At 37.2% G+C, this 21242-nt stretch overlaps 1 protein-coding gene across 28 annotated transcripts in view; it reads left to right on the forward strand.

Moving 5' to 3' along the window:
* Window positions 1–21242, forward strand: part of DLG2 (discs large MAGUK scaffold protein 2) — a 2077851-nt gene that overhangs the window by 858941 nt on the left and 1197668 nt on the right. Inside the window, exon 1 of one of the 28 annotated variants that reach the window (XM_067038381.1) lies at window positions 12949–13433. The exons of 23 other annotated variants lie outside the window; for them this stretch is intronic. In XM_067038381.1, coding sequence (XP_066894482.1) covers window positions 13371–13433 — 63 coding nt within the window. In that variant the 5' untranslated portion in view covers window positions 12949–13370. Of the gene's footprint in view, window positions 1–12948; window positions 13434–15864; window positions 15892–21242 lie in introns of those variants that run through there. 4 more of the 28 variants (XM_067038377.1, XM_067038367.1, XM_067038366.1 and 1 more) reach the window with 4 other exon arrangements.

The following is a 21242-nucleotide window of genomic DNA, read 5'->3' on the forward strand; positions in this document are numbered from 1 at the left end:
TAGATGTAGAAAAAAAATCTGAGAAAATCCAGTCTCTATTTCTGATTTTTAAAAAAAAATTCTCAACAAAATAAAAGGGCCCTTCCTCAACTGAATAAAAAAATCTATGAAAAATCTACAGCTAATAACGTACTTAATAGTGAAAGACTGAATATTCTCCCCTTAAGATCAGGAACAAGACAGGAGGAATATCCACTCTTACTACTTTTATGCACTAGTGTACTGGATGTTCTACTAGCATCTTCAGTCAAGAAAAAGAAACGAAAGAAGTATGACTTTTTATTTGCAGATGATATGTTATGATCTCATGGAATCGACAATAACAAAAAAACTACCAGACAAATTGGTGAGTTTAGCAAGTTTGCAGCATAAAAATCAATATACAAAACTCAATTGTATTTCTACATACTAAGAATGAACAGTTGAAAATTGAAATCAATAAAGCAATTCCATTTACAATAACATAGAATATGAAATATTCACAGATAAATCTGATGAAAGATGTAAAAGAGCAATACTTTCAAAATTATAGAGTATTTCTGAGGAAAATTGAAGATGATCTAAATAAATGAAGAGATACCTTGCTCCTGAGTTGGAAGACTCAACATTGTTAACTTGTTCATTGTCTCCAAACTGATCTAGAGATCCAACAAAATCGTATCAAAATTTGAGTAGAAGTGTTTGTAGATATCAGCAAGCTAATTCTAAAATTCATATGGAAATTCAAAGTATCTACGAGAGTCAAATGAGCTCTGAAAGAAAGCTGGTATAAAGATGGTATTTGTGTAAAGGTAGACAATTAGATCAATAGAAAGGAACTGAGAGTCCAGAAATAAAACAGATGTATAAGGACAACTGATTTTTGACAAAGGCACTCAGTTCACTGGAGAAAGAAAGGATAGGCATTTCAGCAAATGGTGCTAGAACAATTGGATATTCATATATAAAAATATAAACTTGGATTCATACCTCACACTGTATATAAAAGTTAACCCCAAATTTATTGTAGACCTAAATGTAAAACCTAGAGCTACAAAAATTCTACAGATTAGAGAAAATCTTTGTACCCTTCAGATTTCTTAGATAGGACATGAGAAGTATGAAAGATTAAAAAAATAATAATTGGACAAAGACACTGTTAAAAGAATGAAAAGAAAAACTGTAGACTGGGAAAATATGTGCAATCATATATCTAATTAAGAGCTTAAATCTGGAATATATAAAGAGCTCTTAAAACCAACAATAAGAAACAATTCACTTTCAAAGATGACCAAAGATTTGAATAGAAACTACCAAAGAAGACATACAAGCAACAAATACAGACATGAAATGATGTTCAACACCATTAGTCATTATGGATGTGCAAATTAAAATTACAGCAAGATACTACTATACATCTATGAGAATGGCTAAAATTAAATTGACTGACCATACCAAATGTTGACTTAGATCTGAAGGGACTGGAATTCTTGTACACTGCTGGTGGGAATGTGAAATGGTACAACCACTTTGGAAAATAGTTTGACAATTAAAACAAAAATGTAAATGTACATCTGCCATGTCATAACCTTATCCAAATCCAATAGAAAAGGAAATATGTATCTGTTCAAAGGCTTATACACAAATATTCATGACAGTTATATATCCCCAAACTGGAAACAATCCAAATATCCATCAACAGGTGAATGGATAAACAAATTATAGTGTATCTTTACAATGTGATATTACTCAGAAATAAAAAACAGAAATGAACTGTTGACACATGCAACAATCTAGATGACTCTGAGAATAGATTTGTTGAGTGAAAAAAAAATGAGACAAAAAAGCACATACTATATGATTTCATTTATATAAATTTCTAGAAAGTGTAAACTAATCTATAATGACAGAAAGCTATCTGTGGTTACTTTGAGTTGGGAAAGTAGGAAAGAGTTTTAGGGGCAGGGGTTATAAATAGGCATGAGAAGCTTTTGAGGGTGATAAATATGTTTTCTATCTTGATTTTGCTGAGGGTCTCATGGATGTATACATATATTGAATCTTATCAAATTGTACACTTTAAATATTTGTAGTTATACTTCAATACAGCTGCTTTAAAATGTCTCTTCTGTAGTTTCCTAAGACTTTTAGAGCAAAACAAAAATCTTAAATGTAGCCTGCATAATCTGACCTCTACTTTCTTCAGGCTCTTCTCACCTGATGTTTCCCCTTGTTTTCTGTGTTCGAGCTATTGTGAGCTAATCTCGGTTCATTTCTGCCCTTCTTGTTTCTGGCAGCAAGTGTTTTTTGCGTGTTCTTTATATTTGAGATTCTTTTCCTTCCTCCATTTGTATGGTAAATTCCCACTCATCCTTCTGATCTCAACTCAGTGAGATCCCAATTATGTCTTCTTTGATCTCCCTTATTAAATGAGATTCCCCCTATATGCTCTCATAGAGCCATGTAGATATATACTCAAAGCATTTATCCCAATCCTCCTTCCTCACTTGTCTGTAATCCCCATGAGGTCAAGACTGTATTGATCTGTACTTGTACTCCAAACTTAAATTCCTGCCTAACATATAATAGACATGTGAAAATATTTGTTGAATGAATTAATGAATAATCAAATAGTAATTGGGAACCAAAAAGGGGAAATAAAGTGAATGTGCTTAATATCATGAACCCAGCAAAGACTTTTCTATAGTCATACGCTATTAAATTTAGGAAACACAGTTCAGATCTTCCAACACATTATACTTGAGAATGATTGTCCTTGTAATGAAGGAAGAGAGCACCAGCATTTTTACAATAAGAGTAATTCACACATTGTACCAAAAGATAGTTTTCCTACAATGATCTTATTTTAAGCAAATGGGAAATGGAAATCTAGTTAGGCTATATTTATAATTCAGTGCCATCAGGGACTTTAGCTAGCATGCTTGTACCTTATTAAGAGAAAAAGATAATTGTGTCATAATCTTAATTCTTTGGTTTGTAGCTGGAGATTGTAAGAGAGACCTAATGTCTTCACGGTTTCAAGTGAGCAACTGTTTCATTGAGTAATCATTTCACTTAGTTTGGATATGATTAGATTAGCAGAGAGTCCCTGCTTGCAACATAATAGAATGGTGCTCTTCGGGGTAAGTCACCTCATTTAGTTCTTGCAGCTAGAAGACCATCTATTGTTCAGATGAAAGGAAGCTGATAAGGAAAATCTATTCGTAGTAAAGAAGCACAGTGGCTTTGTGACCGCCTGGGGGGTGGTGGGATAGGGAGGATGGGAGAGAGGGTGATGCAGAAAAAAAAAAAAAAAAAAAAAAAAAAAAAAAAGAAGCACAGTGGCAATATAAGGCCATTTAAAATGAGCCATGTTTTTGACACAGTCTTCCCCTGAATTGCTGCTCTCAAAGTTGAACTCGTATTTAGCATTTATTTTTGGACAATGAACAATCTTCCTTTGTTTCACAGATGGGCAAACACAGTATAAAAATAGAATTAGTGATTCCACAGGAATTTTGTGTTTGGTTAACATATATTTGAAATAAGTTTCTCAGCTACTTTTGGTGTATGATGAATGAATAAATAAAGGAATGAATGAGTGAACAAATGAATACTATTAAGCATTCATTAATAATAGGTGCCAGGGGGCTTCCCTGGTGGTGCAGTGGTTGAGAATCCGCCTGCCGATGCAGGGGACACGGGTTTGTGCCCCAGTCCGGGAAGATCCCACGTGCCGCAAAGCGGCTGGGCCCGTGAGCCATGGCCGCTGAGCCTGTGCGTCCGGAGCCTGTGCTCCGCAACAGGAGAGGCCACAACAGTGACAGGCCCGCATACCACACACACACACAAAAATAATAATAATAATAGGTGCCAGGTCAGAAAAGAAACAGTCAACAATACAAAAAGCCAATCTACAGAATGGGAGGCATATTTACAAATCATATACCTAATAAGTGGTTAATATCCAAAATATATAAAGAACTCATACAACTCAGTACCAAAAACAATCAATCCAGTTAAAAATGGGCAGAGAAACTGAATAGATATTTTTCCAAGGAAGACATACAGATGGCCAACAGGTACATGAAAATATGCTCATCATCACTAATCATCAGGGGAATACAAGTCAAAACCACAATCACATATCACCTCACACATGGTGGAATCACTGTCATCAAAAAGACAAGAGATATCAAGTCTTAGTAAGGATGTGGAGAAAAGGGAATACTTGTGTACTGTTGGTGGAAATGTAAATTGGTGCAGGATAGCTACTGTGGAAACAGTATGGAGGTTCCACAAAAAATTAAAAATTAAACTATCAGCAATCCCACTTCTGGGTATATATCCAAAGGAGATGAAAAGTGATATTGAAGAGACATCTTCAGTCCCATGTTCATTGCAGCATTATTCACAATAGCCAACATATGGAAGCAAGCTAAGTGTCCATCAACAGATGAATAATGCAAAGAAGATGGTGTGTGTGTGTGTGTGTGTGTGTGTGTGTAGAGAGAGAGAGAGAGAATGGAATATTATTCAGCCATAAAAAGAAGGAAATCCTGCCATTTGCAAAAATATGGATGGACCTTGAGGGTATTATGTTAAGTGAAATAAGTCAGAGACAGATAAATACTGTATGATATCACTTATATATGAAATCTAAATAAGCCAAACTCATAGAAACAGAGAGTAGAATAGTGGTTACCAGGGTCTGAGGAGTAGGGGAATTGGGGAGATGTTGGTCAAAGGGTATACACTCTCAGTTATATGATAAATATGTTTTGGGGATCTAATGTACAGTATGGTGATTACAGTTAGTGATACTGAACTATATACTTAAGAGTTGTTAAAAGAGTAGATCTTAAATGTTCTTACTACAAAAAATAAATAGTGATTATATGAGGTGATGAAGGTGTTCCCCAACACTACAGAGGTCATCATTTGGCAATATATGAGTGTATAAACACATTGTGTACCTTAAACATACACAATTTAACATACACAATTTAATATCTCAATAAAAATCTTAATAAAAACAGTAGGACTTTCAGAACTGGAAGTATATGACTAAAATTTAAAACAAAACAAATGTTTTAAAGAACTGAAGGCACAATTAAGAAATGGAAAGATTTGTGAAGAAATTACCCATAGTGCAGCATAAGCAGCTAAAGAGATAAAAAGTATTTAAAAAAAGGGAAAGTAAAAATATATGTGATTGCAATTTAAGGGGAAAAAAGGATAGAAAGCACAAGGGAGAGAAAAATGCAAAGTGGTATGCCTTCACATTTTTTAAATAATTGATTAAAGACATGAATCCCTAGATGCAGCAATCAAAAGAAGACCTAAACAGGATTAAAAAAAGTGAACTCCATATCTTATTACATTGGAGTGAATCTCCAGAACACAAAAACAACTAATAAAATTGATCAGTGGGAAATAATTAAGCACTTACAGAGAAAAGACAACTGGATTGACTCTACAAAGTCCTGGGAGAAAATAGCTGTCAGCCTAGAATTTATACTGAGCTAAACTATCATGTAAAAGCCAATAAAATAACCAAATAAAATAAAAATAGCATCTGCAGATAAATCAAAATAAAAATCTACCAGCAGAGTTTGGCCAAAGTATCTCCTATAGTATATTATTTATGGAACATAACGAGTCCCATAAAATTTTTAATGGAAATATAAATTAATACAAACATAAATCGATTATTATACATTAAAATTTTTTAAATGTTCATGCTCTTTACACCAAGAATTCTTTATCTATAAGTTTTAGCCTAATAATTTTGTTATGGATATGTGCAAATATTTTTCCAGAAGAACATTTCAATTTTTCTCATTATATTGAATTCAGAAATATTTTTGACCCTTGACAAAAAGGGGCTTGTGAAATACACCATGAAATATTGAAATGCTGTGCCATCATTAGTGGTATTTTTTTTTTTTTTTTTTTTTTTTTTTTGTGGTACGCGGGCCTCTCATTGTTGTGGCCTCTCCCACTGCGGAGCACAGGCTCCGGACGCACAGGCTCAGCGGCCATGGCTCACGGGCCCAGCCGCTCCGCGGCACGCGGGATCTTCCCAGACCGGGGCACGAACCCGTATCCCCTGCATCGGCAGGCGGATTCCCAACCGCTGCGCCACCAGGGAAGCCCTAGTGGTATTTTTATAGGAAGATTTCTGCCTAAAAGCATGGATTGGTATCAAAGGTATATATTATTTTCAAAATTAGCCTACACTGTTATATATAGTTTGAATACAATTTTGTTGAAGCATTACTGGAAACATACCTCCAAAGTATTAAGATTAGTTATCCTTGGCAATGGAATTGTGAGTACTTTCAAATAGCTTTTTTTGTGCCTGACAATATTTTAAAATTATTTCTGTACTAAACTTTTAATTTTGTATTTAGAAAAATTATTATTAAAAATAAATGCTAACTTTGAGAATGAAAAAATATATGTATGCTAGGCACTTTGATAGGTTCTTTCACACATGGTATTTTAATTAATCCTCAAAGGAACCCTGTAATATAGGTGTTATTATTTAACAACCCCTCCCCTTTTTTAATGGATCAGAAAATTAACTGTCAAAGAGACTAACTGATTAACTCAGAATTACATGGTAAGTATCAAAGCTAAGATTGGAACGCAAGTGCCAAACCTTGCTCCTTCAACACTGAAATCAAATTTGGTAAACAGCAAGATCTAAGAAGAGTTGTTTTTCATTTGATTTTTCCTACTGAGGAAATTCTCATAGGTGGTGCAGAGTGATATTTTAGAGTTGCTTTTTCAAAATGGCACTAAGAGTGAAAGTGAATATCATGAGAAGTCTTAGAGGCAAAATTGTGCCTTATCTTATTGAGGCTAAGGACAATTATTATTTCAAAATACTTGCTATTAAAACGAAATGGCAGAATTGATTCTGAATCAGTGGGATGGCATTTCCTCAATAAAGGTTGTATCCTTTCAGTGAGGAAGTTTGGGGGCAAGAGCTGAATTAGGAGACAAAAAAAGACCTACACTAGTTCACCTAGGGCCTGCGTGGGAGCTATGGAAAGCCTGGCTTAACCCATATATTTATTTGTTCTTTATTCATTCATTTATTGACTCAATCGTTCCAAACTACAAATAGATAAGAAAATTATTCCAGGTAAAGGTCAAGCAAACATGGTAAGTATGATTCAAATAAAGGTCAACCAGTCACTAAGCATGACTGGCCCAAAGGGGTCTACACTTAGTGGCAGGTGAATAGAACACTCAGAGAAGACAAAGAGGTGACAATCATGGTGAAGGCATAATGATTCAGAGTCCGTTTTTATGGGTCCTGACTCTAATACAAACCCTCACTACAACTGTGTGTTCCTCAGTAGGGATGTAGGAGACCTGAGAAAGGGCCTGAGGAGTCTTTGGGAGAGTAAAATTTGTAAAGAAAGGTTAAAGAGTTCTGTATAAAGGGATTATACATACTGGGTGGGTCTAAATTTTATTGGAAAAAAAAAAAAAACCCTCAGGAAATTAATATGAAGCTTCTCTAATTTACTGAGTGTTTAGTGCAAACCAGATAAGAGGGACAGACATTTTGAAATACATTATCTCATTTAAGCCTTATAGCAATACCATTTTACAGAACAGGAAATGATAGTTCAGAGAAGTTAACTAGTTTGGTCAAGCATTCTTATGGACTTCAAGTACATTTATTAATACTTAATTATATATAATTTCTTACTGTTAGAAAGATCTGCTGTTAGTTTTGTTTTTGTTTTTTTGCGGTACGCGGGCCTCTCACTGTTGTGGCCTCTCCCGTTGCAGAGCACAGGCTCGGGACGCGCAGGCTCAGTGGCCATGGCTCACGGGCCCAGCCGCTCTGCGGCATGTGGGATCTTCCCGGACCGGGGCACGAACCCGCGTCCCCAGCATCGGCAGGCGGACTCTCAACCACTGCGCCACCAGGGAAGCCCTGTTAGTTTTTATTTCATGGGAATCTCTTCAATTAGTTTATAAACTCATTGATGGCAAAAAGACGTATTTATATGCCTCTTTGCCTTATGTATTTCAGGGAGCTCAACAATAAAAAACATAATTTGTATTATGAACTTATGGATGAATTAATTACATGAAGACATCAGTACTAAAGAGTAAGTGAAAATAAGTGGACTGTAATTTGCAGTGAAAGGGAGTAGAGGGAAAGGAATTAAAAGTTGAAATCACACAGCTATTAGTGGCAAAACCAAGTATATCTGATTCACTCCAAGTTCTTATGTTTTCTAAATCTACCATGCTTTCTTTATAGGAGTCACTCCCTTAAAGAGTTACTAAATAACAAACCCTAATATGGAAAATAGGTGAAAAATAGAGACACATTAGCTGTAAGTAACAGGCAGAGTGGCCTACTTGTAAAGAACTTGGCTCATCAAGTCTGATTTCTTGGGTTCAAATTTCAATTCTATCACCCAGCTAAGCTGTTATCTAGTAAGTTATTGTTCCCAAATTTTCTCTCCTTCCTCCCTGTGAGAGGATTATCCTTCCCCACTGGACTGGCACTGGGTTTGGCCACATGACATGCTAGTAAGATGTGAACAGGGAGATGTTGTTAATGTCTGAAAAGAAATGTTAAGAGCCATTGCATATTCAGCCATTGTTCTTTTTTCTTCTGCCATGAGAACATCAGGGACATGATAGAGGCTGCTCTTCTGTTCATAAAACAACATGGTAGAGTCAGGGTCACGCTATGAAGGATGTCTCACATGAGGAAGAAATAAACGTTTATAATTGAAAGCCATCAAGACTTTTTTGTTAGTTGATTCATTTAGTTAACTAGTATACCAGTTTTGTTAGCTTGGGCAAATTACTTAATCTCTCTGTGATTCAGTTTCTTTCTTTTTGTAATTTTGAGGGTTGTGAGGATTAAATATGTTAATGAAGATAAAGTACTTAAACCAGGGCTGTGGTGGTAGATGTTTCTCTGAAGACAAAAAGTCTTGATATATACTGTTATCCGATTTATGTGGTGTAAATACTTCCTCCATGGCTGATTTCAAGCTACCAGCTGATATCACTGAATAGAGAATTGGAAATAGGTACACACAATTGGCGCTCGAGAGTCAAATCTGGCTCCAGCACACTGCTGAATGTAAAACACTGCACGTAGCAAACACTATAGTGGAGCATATCAAACAGTAAGCACTATAGAAGAGTTTATTTTCTGAAGACAGGTGACTGAACGAAATGGCTTCTCTAATTTCCTTTACATCCTTAAGGTCCTATATTTGTAAGACCACTCAGAGAACTTCAACCCTGGAAGTAAACTTGGAGATACTCTAGTGTACCCATTTCATCTTAATAGACAAGGGAATTGGGGCTCGGAGAGGCTGAGTAGCTTGCTCAAAGTCAGTCAGCAGGAAGAAACATCATGGCTGCTGATGTCCAGTACACTCTTTTCCCTTCCAACGTGAACCACCTCTTACAAATTGCTATGAAAGGGATCAACAAAGAAATAAAAAAGTTAGGTAAATAGCTAATGCCTCTTGCCTTGTCCCAATTTCTGATTAGAAATAATAATGATAATAAAAATAAAAGATTAAAATTAAACACTGGTCACATTTATTGATAAACCTAACTTTTGTGATTGTGAGTCTATTTTAAGGAAAGTTGTAATAAGGAAAAATATTTACTACTGTGTAGTTGTTACGTATTATTTTGTAAAAGTGATGATTATTAGGAAGAACTGTATATGTTACCAGTCATTGAAATGTCTAATTAAGGGTGGTTATCTTGACTATTAAAATGAATGCATCATCTCCTGGCATTCCTTGGTAATATCTCCTCCTAAAAATATTGCAGTACACCCCCATGCAGTATACTCCCAAATTAGCTTTTCAGACCAATAATGCAGTGTGTTCATATCTTAAGGTAACAGTGATTCATTTTGTTAACCACAGTGGTTACTGGCTGTAACTATGGAATGCATTGTCATGGAAACAACATATTCCCTCCTCCCCCCTTTCAATTCACCCCAGAGCTATTATCCAGAGACAAGAATTAAGGGAAAGCATTTTGTCAGATATATACGAACAGATAACAAATATACATACACACACACACACACACACACACACACACACACGTGTGTGTGTGTGTGTGTGTGTGTGTGCATGTGGAGAGAGAGAGAGAGGTATAGAGAGGTTTAATCAATGAAGTTTCATTGATTAAAGTTAAACAATAAAAGATCAAGGAAATAAAATGTATATTTTCTTTGTATTTTGTCATTTCGTCCTGTCAATCTAAACCAGCACAAACTGTAGAATGGGAAATAACTTGAACATAGCAGCCTTTAATGCTGCCCTAGAATAGGAGGTCAGCCTTAGCTTGGGTAATTCATTAGGGAAAGACTGTGTTAGATATTATTGGAACATCACAATATAGAGCATACAGTACTTTTGGGGTGTTTGAAATCCAAATTATAGGCTAATGAATAAGGGAAATGTTGTACAACTTGTTTAGAATCCATTCTCCTTTGGAAAAACAGCCATAATTATAGACGCTCTGTAGGTGGAAGTGCTCACACAATCACACATTTTATGCTAACATAAAGGGAAAGAATGCTAAGGGATACACTTAACCTGTGAGTGTGACTTTAAGATTCCACAGAAGGCACCAGACCAGAGTTCTGCCCCTAAACTGTGACCTGGTATGTTTAAGCACATATATATATATGACCTCCTGAGCCCCAGCAGCCTCTAGATATGCACCAGATTGAATCAATCCCAATTCCTAATAGAGAAATCAACTAGGTAAGGACACCTAAATTTGTGTAAGAATCACAAAGGCTGAGACATAGTTGCCCTCTTCAGTTAGAACCAAATTTGCCTCAACTTTGACTGCCTTCCTATGCTGATCTTTGCTCATACTTTGTTCCATATTAATTTCCCTTCAAGAGGTCTTAATTTGGTAGGCAGGACCCATATTCCTCTCATCATGGGGCTGATTAAAAATGTAGATTTACTGATATCCTCTTGGCCTATGGAATGAGAATGTAGGGTTAGGCCTGAGAATCCATCTTTCTTTCCTGCCTTCCTTCCTACCTTCCTTCCTTTTTATCTCTTTCTTTCTTTGTTTTCTTCCTTCCTTCCTTCCTTCCTTCCTTCCTTCCTTCCTTCCTTCCTTCCTTCCTTTCTTTCTTTCTTTCTGTTTTTCTTTCTTTCTTTTCTTCTTTTTTAACAAGTACACCCACAGAATTCCGATGCAATCAGGTTTAGTTTCCATTAACTTGGGACAGGAAGCTAGGGTATTTTGGATATGGGCAAGTGAAGGAAAGTTTATAGGGTACTGCATTTGACTTGACAGTTTGCAAGTTCTTTTGTTCTTACTGGAACTTTATAAGATGAAGCCCATAGTGATATTTGGGCTTCTGTTAATTTAGAGTATAACTGGTCTGGTATTCTGGTAGAACTGCATCAGGAGGGCATGATTCCAGCAGAGTTTGCTATGTATATTTAGGACTGTGTTGTTGCTCTATTTCAAGTGAGATCTGAGTTCTGTGCCCACTTAGAAAGAGACTTTTGAAACTACTACATTTATGTGAATGGGACAGGCTTGACTGTTCTCAAATAAATCTGGAGACTTTAGAACATCCTTCTGGAGAGGTGTGTGATGTCTCCTATGATGTTGCTTTTTAAACTATCTTCCACCACTTTTCTTTGAATCTCACCTTCATGGCTTATTGATTGTGTGACTTGGGCAAGTGATATAGGCCTCAGGGCATCAGTTTCTTCCTCTAGAAAAATGTGTCCAATAACATCTACCTCTCAGGCTAAGACTTGAGCTAAGCTATATAAGTACAGAGCAGCTGCTGTGGACTACCAGGGCTTACCATGGGAAAGTGTTGTTTACCATCTCTAGTCTTCATGACAACTCTGCATGGTAGGGGTTAATAACCCCACTTTATAGATAAGCAAACAGAGGCTCAAACACTGTGACTTACAAAAAGCCATACTCGGCACCAGAGCCAGAGTCTGATTTTAAATCCTGATGGCTTGCTCTCTTTCCACCAGCCAATTGTGAGGCACAGTGCCAGGCACTTAGGTGGCACCCAAAGAGTGCTAGTTTTACCCACTTCCTACTCTGCAACCTTCCTATCACTTTTTTTTTTTTTTTTTTTTTTTTGTCTCCAACAAGCAGTTTAGCAGCTGGGCCAGCCACATGCTGATTTTCATTTTTTAAAATTTTTTTGGTCTTTTGCAATTTTGACAGCTTCACTTTCAAAAGAAAAAAAAAAAAGAAAAAAACCGATAAAGCAACCACCAGTCTTGTCATTCATGCTTCCCGAACAACAGTAATACTTCTGGGGCTTCTTGGAGCCTCTAAGACATCAAGGTGGGGAAGGGGGCGGACTCCTCCTTTTTGAGTTTGGAAAATGTTGTATCAGATAAAGCCATGGTTCTGAGGCCAAATCTACCACCCAGGGAGTGAGTAGGCTAGCTGACACAGAAGTCAAGGATGCAGGGCCCTAGCGAAACGGGCCCTAGTAGCCCACTTCTACCCCAGGTTCCTTTGCCGGCCATCCGCTCAGGCAAGCTGAAGTCGGAGGGAGGGGAGGATGCTCTCTGCGGGTTCCGTGCGGGCCTCCACCCAAATCTGGAGAACTCGGCCTTGAGGTCGCCCACCCTAGGGCAGCAGAGGCAATGAGAGCCGAGTGAGATCTCCGGGTCACATCAGCGCCGGGAGCGCTCCGGCTCGGACCCCAGGGACTTCCGAGTGGCGAGGAGCGCACAGGCGGGCTGGGCTAGTCTGGCGCTCCCTCCCTCTCCCGGCCCCTCCCTCCCACCCCACTTGCCCGGCCGGCGCTCCCCACGGTGACTCTGGATTGCAGCAAGCCATTGGCTTTTTACCAAACCGGGAGCTGCAGTATTTTTTTTTTTTTTTTTTTCCCTTCAGGGAGAATAATTTCAGCCCCCTTCAGCTCGCATGACAATCTTGTGTGACTGGGGCGAGTAGGCGGGCACATCCTTTTACATACTGCCCCACCTCCTTTGAACCCTCCTCTAAGCGCCTGGCTTCCTTTTTTTTAAAATTTTTAAAAAACATTTACCTCCCCCAAATTCACCATAGGGGGGGGAAACCCTTCTTGGTTCTATCCCCCCCCCACGCCTTGTTCCCCAGGGAAGGGAGACCCCGAGACGCTTGGTACTTGCCCGCGGCGTTGCTTCTACCCTGGCGCTGGGATGGCCGCACTGGGCGCAGGGGGCAGCGATCGAAGTGGCCGCCGGGTCTAGGCTGTCGCTCCATGTGCCGGGTGAGCACCGTGTTCGGGTCCCCCAGCGCGCTGCCGCTGCCGCAGCCCGGAAGGAGTGTGCCCCGTTGTTAAGGACCCTGACTGTTTTACACCAATGATTTGCCACTGCAAAGTTGCTTGCACCAATAACACTTTGTCGTTGATGTTTGGATGCAAGGTAGGACGAGGTTCATGTCTTTTTAATGCATGCTGCCTCCCTTGGGGGAGCAAACCATTCCTTTTGTTGTTTGTTTATGTGTCTGCCTGTTGGGAGAGTGACAGAAGCTACGACTTGTTCTGCTCTCTCTGGGAGCCGGCTGGGTTTGGAGGCCGGGAGAGCTCATTGATGTTGGGTTAAAAACTCAGTCGTGAAGGGACCCTGGTCTCTAATGTACAGAGGTTCCAAGAGCAGATAACGCCCGCCTTGGAAAGGGGGCGCCTTAGGTGGCTCTCGGCTTGGGATCTCTTTATATACTTAGCTAGTGACTGGGCTTCTGGAGGCTCCTCCGGCAGCTCCTGAACTCTTCACAGGTTGCAACAGCCTGGAGCCCCACAGTCAGGGTTAGCTGGAGTGGTAGATGTACTTGAGATGGAATTGAGCATATCAGTTTGCAATTTGACACTTTTCAAGATGAGGAGCCTATTTTTATTTTAGACAGAAAATCTGGAGCCAGGCTCATGTTGCCCCCAATTGTGTATTTTTCTCTGAGCTTATACAATCCACTTGAAATCCACACTCAGAAATTTTATCCAGAGGTGGTGCGATTTGATTACTCAGTGAGTTTCTAGTGAATAACTGTCCCACCCCAGATTTTTGTAAAGGGGATTGGTGTTCCCAAGGAAATGAGGTTTGAAGGTTTTTGAAGTAGGTTAGCATTCATTGCTCAGTGTCTGAAACTTTTTTTGGTGGACGCGATGATGCATCCCCTGAGAAAGATTCATAGAACTTGTCATTTGAGCAGTCTCAGCCAATGAATGGTCTGAGTCCACGTCCCCTTACTCCTAGATACACACCTTCACTTCTTTTCATTATGAAAAACTGGGGGAGGGGGATTGTCTCACCTGTTTGTATAAAACACTTTTGCGGCCGCTATGGTGGTTCTCTAAGGAGAGAGAGAGAGAAAACATCGTATGAAATAACTGAAAATTCACTTCTGTAAGTGAATAAAAATCACATGATCTCTGTCGTTCTGAAGGATAACACCAGTGACTGCATTGGACGCTGGCAAGCACCTTAGGCAGTAGAGTTAATGAAACATATACATTCAACTTCATGGATAATGCTCAGAAGAGGTGTAGATTTAATGGAAAAATTGGGAGTCAAAATCATGAGTCTTATACTGGCTATGCCTAGAGAATCTCTCTTCTCTGAGCCTGGGCTTTCTTCTATAAAATGAAAGGTATGGATGAGATAATCCTCCACAGCTCTAACATTCTTCAGTGATGTTTTTCATAAAATCATTTAATGGTAAAGTTACTGCCAGAGATTTATGTCTTTTACTCAATATGATAGGCTGCACCTTAGAGCCAGTTACTAAAGTATTGATCATACTTAAACAGTAGCCTGATGCTCCTTGTGAAACCCCTGAAAAGGTCTGAGAGTTGTTGAAAGTTCGTGTGTTCATCACTGTCAGGAAGATGTATGCAACTGAACAGCACCAATAACTAACTTGTTAGCTCCTCTCCTCACACAGCCTGCCACCCTTCCCCCATGTGTCTATCCGCTTACTCTTCTAATTGTATTTCCAGCAGCATCTTAGCGATGGCTACTGTTTAAAATCGATTCCAATAAACATACGAGAATTGCTTTGCAGTACAAAATGATTATTTACAAAGGTGAATTATTTGCCAGGGGAAGCTAAACACCAGCTAATAATCAAATAAGATAAGCTATTGGTATGGAGAATGTTGTTGAATATGCATTCAACCTGGGACATTCAAAAGAAGTTTCTTTTATGCTGTTAAATTTTCCCTGATTTTCAGATCATAATACAGGGAATTGGTATATTTACAAATGCTCTTTTTTTTTTTTAATGTTGGGGAATTACATTAGTTTAACTTCCTTTAAGTTCTCTTCCTTTTGGTGTTTCAGTTTTAAAATGTCATTTTGTGAGAGAACCATGTCAATAGAGTGAAATACCTAAATGACTGTGTTGGTAGATAATGTTCTTTGGAAAAGAAATCAAATTTCTATAAAATAAATTAATACTTTTAGAGAGTCTATCCCATTTTATTTTGCCAAGTATATTTGAATAAGATGATTCTTAAAAGCCTTGTATAATGGGATTGATAATTATATTATAACCTTACTTAACAGTTGGTTAATTATTTACTGGCTAATATAAGGCTCCCACCTTGGAATCATAGATATGGAAATAATGGAGCCTTCTATTCTAGCCTTTCTCTAGTGAAGTTCTTCAACACTATTTGACAGATGACAACAGAACATAATGTGGAAAAGTTGCATATCGTATAGGCCTGGGTTTCAAAACTGGATGTACCCTGCTTACTAGATATATGATTTTTCTAAGTCTCAGTTTTTTCACAGGTAAAATGGCCACAGTAATAACTACTGCATTACATATTACTATGTCATTGAGAGGAGTGCAATTTAAATGAGATACATGCAGTGTTTAGTAAGTATGCATTCATTAAATGACTGATATTTTTATATGGCTTTGGTTATTTTCATAGCTCCACTGAGGGGGGCTCATCACTTATAGGAAGAACCTCTTTTACTCTTAGGGTAGTTCTTTCGATAAATTGTTCATTTTTGCTATGAGCTTGATTATTAATTCTCTTAAAGTTCTTTTCTCTATGCTAAGTGTTTATATAAAATGTAGGAACAATTTATATATTGATAAAACATTCATAAAACAAAGTGGGTTTATAAAAATGAATGAAAAACTGATACCAAAAAATATTTATTGAGCAATCAATAAAATTCTAGACACTAGAGATGTGGCAATAAACAGCTTTTGTCCCCAGGATCTCGAAGTCAAACTATACTAATTACAATAATGATTTAAGGAAACATATAAGATAAGGATTTTAGCTGGATCTTTAATCAATGAAAGTAGAATTTAAATAATTGTGGGAAAAAAACCTCATGGAGCTATGTCAATATGGAGGCTCCAAAAGTGCATTCATTCCAATATTATCTAGTAAGTTTGAAAGGAAGTTTATTAGGATGGGCATTTATTTTCTTTCCTGGAAAATAATTAGTATGGCAAAGTCAAAAACCTTGTTTGTGTGTAAGCCAGACTTTGTCCATTTCAAAAACACTTAAACTGTTCTTATTACCCCCAAACCTAGTAATGGCTTGAAGGGTTCTGAGTAACTTGAGCTTTCAAGGCAGAAACCCCAAATAATTTTATTTTGTCACTTAGTAATCTCCAGCCCCTCCCCCCTTGCTGCACCCTGGTTGTCATTCAGTTTAGTTAACTGACTATATTACTTATTACTATAAATGTGAAGTGTCTTTCTGTACTAGGCTATATCCTAGGTACCATGATAGGCATTAGAGATACAAATATAAGTATGACACCATTCCTTTTCTCCAGGAATTACAAATCTATTGAGAGAGGTAATTCCACTTCGTTCCCTAAAATACAGAAAACCACAGTCCCACTTGAGCTTAAGGTCTCATAAGAGAAATTAGAACACCATCGTTCAAAAGTTTTCCTGTTGCTTCAGTTCTCTTTTTGCCCCAGTCCGTATGGTATTACCAGATAATGCTGCTTATGGGAATGGGCTTTCCATGGAAAAGGAGGACTTCTGAAAGGCTTTTCTTTTCATCGTAGTTTCTGTGTCATTATGTGAAAATAGGCATTAGCTTTACCTTTGTGTAACTCTATTTTCTCCACCTGCAAAGATCCAAGTTCTGAATGTAATTTCACAGGAGCCTCTATATTGTTTCTCTTTCCTTTATCTTGTTCATTGCTGCATTTCAAGGACTAGCAGCCCCTGTGTATCCCCTTCCCTTCCTTTTCCCTTTTCTAATAACCATTTCCAAGGCAAAACATAAAAAGATAGGATGTTATTTTCCCTAATATTTCCTAATATCCTAATAATACCTAATATTTCCCTGATATTTTTTATTCCTTAATAAAAGAACTTTGTAAAGTATTATATTCTCTGCAATTTTTCCTTTACTTTTTTTAAACTCAAAATAAGATTCTATTGAAATATGGCTCATACCTTATAAAACCTCTCTCTTCCCCCCAGATAGTCATTTGTTAATGTAACAACTCAACTGAATCAAACCATCAAGCCCCTAGGTGCACCAGGTACCGTTATCCTTTATTAAAGGATAGGGAAAAGATCTTGGAAAAATTGTAAAGTCCTGGAACCTGTTTTTTCCAGTGAATGTATAGACATTGCAAAAACTGCTTCACCCCTCAAAGGAAAAGAATCATCTGGTAGAAAGCAACCTTTTTCTTGTCTATATGGTTACTCTTCCCAAAGAAAGAAGAATGAGAATAAGGAAGAGATTTAAATGAAAGCAAATAGAAAAAAAAAAAAAAAAAACACAAGAGGAAATCAAAAGAAGAAAGAAATTCTTACTAGAGAAATAAAAGGAAGGGAAAAAAGAATTCAGCTTGATTAAACATCTACAAAGGTTAGACACTATCCTAGATGCTTTCCAGGGTCATTTTTTCCAATCTCCATAGTTATTAGACAGAGAAAGGAAGAGGCAGAAAGGAAGGAAGAAAAATACAACAAGATGATAGGAAGGCAGAGACATCAGGAAAGAGGAGAAAGAGGAAAGGGAATTGGACTGTGGGCTCCCAACCTCCAGAGGGTGCTTTTACAATCTCCCAAGATTGGAGTGCTGTCAGCACCTCTCTGGCGGACAGTTCCCACGAGCCTGCAGGCCTTCTCCAACCTCTCCCAGACTTCCTTTTTCAGTCTAGTAACTAGTGTCTGTGGTGGAAAAGTGGTTTTGTTTGCTCATTTGTTTATTTAAGCATAGCAAAATTTGTTATAAAAGAATGGTGGTCCCAGAGGATTCATTAATCAATATCTCACTGTGTATATTTTTGTATTGGTAGAACAGTTTCTCTATACATGAATATTGCCAGTGTCTGACCATTGTGGTATGTTCTTTGCTTTTATTTTAAACTAATATGTGTTAATTGAAATACATTTTAAAAAAACATAAAATAATAAAGAAAACAAATTTTAGAAAATACTATTGTCCCAGAGGACTGGAGATAAAAGCTATTAATATTTTAGTAATTTAGCGTATTTTTCTAGTTTCCTGGTACTATGTTGTTGTTGGTGGTCCACATATAGCTTCATTTAAAAAAATTAGTTGTAATCATATTGAGTTTACTTTTGAATGTTTTAAATTTATATTAGGATTTGTATACATATTTTAATGGCTATATAACAGATGACCATCCTTATCTTTGGATATTTAATCCAAAGATAATATTGCCTCCCACAATTTTCTACTATTAAAACAAAATAAAAAACATATCTTGGGGAATAAATCTTTTTTTTGGAGTTGGAATTATTTCCTTTGAATAGTCTAGAATAAGTAGAATTACTGAGATATATTTTAAATATTTTAAGACTTTTGGTGATTGGCATTGCTACATTCATTTTAAACATGGTAGTATGAATTTGCACTGCCGCAAGTTACATTATATGTTATAACATTCCCCAGCTTTAAATAGTTTTCCTCTACCTTGTAGATTTATAAATATGAGGAAATTAGTTTGTTCTCCTCTGAATAAGTTTAAAACACTATTAGACTTTGAGTTAATGGGGGGGTTGCGTCCCATGACTATATTGGTGTGTTCCAGTTTAAAAATATACAATATCCAAAAATCCAAATGTTCAAAATGGGTACATTAAGTCAACAGCTATTTACACTGTCAAGGCATTCATCCCTATCCCAGCACATACACACTAACCTGCTACCATGGGCCTGATACTGTTCTATATGCAGTCAACTCACTGAATCCTCGTTACAATCTTCAGAGATGGGTATAATAGTTACCTCCATGTTAGAGATGGGGCAACTGAGCCATACAGAGTTTAATTAAGTTACCTAAAGTCACACAGCTTTTAAGTGGCAGAGCCAAGATGTGAGCCCAAGCAGTTTATGTCTAGAGCATACACTCATTTCCAGAATTAACTATAGGGTTCTTTCAAATGGCAACTTCCTCTAAGGACCTATAAGTTAGGAGTCAATTTGCAAAAATATAATTTATACCTACTTTTCTGAAAATAACTATGAGTCTGAATGCAAGGCACATTGCATCAGAAGATTCAGCCTTATTGTAAATGTTTTTTGCTTTTTTTGAGAGAGAGAGAGGAGTTTGATCTAATGCACCATATCCTATAGTTTTCATGTTCCCATTTCCCATGTAAGGTTACTAAACCACCTAGACAGGAGGTGACTTTCTGAAGATCACACAGCATGTCACAGAGCCACAGCTAGAACCGGGTCTCCTAATTTCTAACTCAGTATTATGTTTCTATGCCATGACCTCTAACTATGAACTAGAATTTCCGAGAATGAACGTGAGAGAAGAGAAATTTACAAGTTTTACCTGTGGAAAGCAGGAAAAATAACACCTTGCTTACAGGATTGCTTTAAGGATTAAGTGATATATCACATGTGAAAACATTTATTTAGCACAATGCCTGGAATGTGGTAAATATTCAATACATACATTTTTTTAACATCTTTATTGGAGTATAATTGCTTTACATTGTTGTGTTAGTTGCTGCTGTATAACAAAGTGAATCAGCTATACGTATGCATATATCCTCATATCTCCTCCCTTTTCCTCCCACCCTCCCTATTCCACCCCTCTAGGTGGTCACAAAACACCAAGCTGATCTCCCTGTGCTATGTGGCAGCTTCCCACTAGCTGTTTATTTTACATTTCAATACATATTTTTGTCTCCTATTTTATTAAGGCCACTTCGCAAACTGGTGAAAAACTTGGAGCCTGTTGATAGTCAGCTGAACAGTGTTCTTTAGTCAAGTACATTGAAATTCACTCAAGAGCAAATGAGGAGTACAATGCCACAAAAGGCAGAATCAAGAAGTTTACATAATTCACACCAAAAAAAAAAAAAAAATCCTAGATTAAATCTGACCCAGAAAGAGAAAATGAAAAATGAGCTAATGAATGAAACAGGTCCTGAATGTCCCAAAGAAGCAGGTTGCATAGGCTTTGTGTCCTATTTGACAAAGTGTACTTGCCAGTTCAAGGTCCTTTACAAATTTTATTTTTAATAGTTGACACTTTGGGGAAGAAACTCAAAAAATCCAGAGACAAAGAGGGTTAAATATTATGCAGTCACTAAAATATGTTCACCGAAAGGAATGTTGAATCATAGAATTCAGGATCATGAAAAACCTCAGACTTACTTTTTATATTTGTTATGAAGCCTTTTGCCTTCTGCTTGCTTATGGATATCCAGGTAAAGTTCCAAAGTCCATGTGGTAAAACCATCTCCAGTGCCTTCTGAATTAAATTACCACTGGACTCCTATGGTATCCAGTACTCAATACTTGAATCTTAACTTTAATATTCAGTTGTAAATTCAGTTTACCTATTCTATTTGTCTGTCTAAACTGTGAGCTCCTTGGGGGAAGGGCCATATCCTATTCATTTAGTATAGTATTCATTTAGTATAGTACCTAAAAGATCCAGTATAGTACCTAAAAGATCCAATAAATAGACCTGTGCCTATTCAATACAAGGCAGTCAATATATATTTGTTGAATGATTGAGTGAATTATATGGGTGCTTGTAAATATTAGCTGAACGAATTTGTTAAAAAATAAGTGGTGTGTATTTTATTATTTTATTTGTCATTTTTCTTTAGCAGTTTGTCTCTGAGAACCTCTTGTGCTATCAAACTTCCTAGAGCTTATGTTCCCTGAAACATAGACTACACATTACTCAACATATTACCCTGGTATGGTGGTTAATTTTATGTATGAGCTTGAGTGGGC

The sequence above is a fragment of the Kogia breviceps genome, chromosome 7, assembly GCF_026419965.1.
Source record: "Kogia breviceps isolate mKogBre1 chromosome 7, mKogBre1 haplotype 1, whole genome shotgun sequence".
In the NCBI taxonomy this organism is placed as follows: Eukaryota; Metazoa; Chordata; class Mammalia; order Artiodactyla; family Physeteridae; genus Kogia; species Kogia breviceps.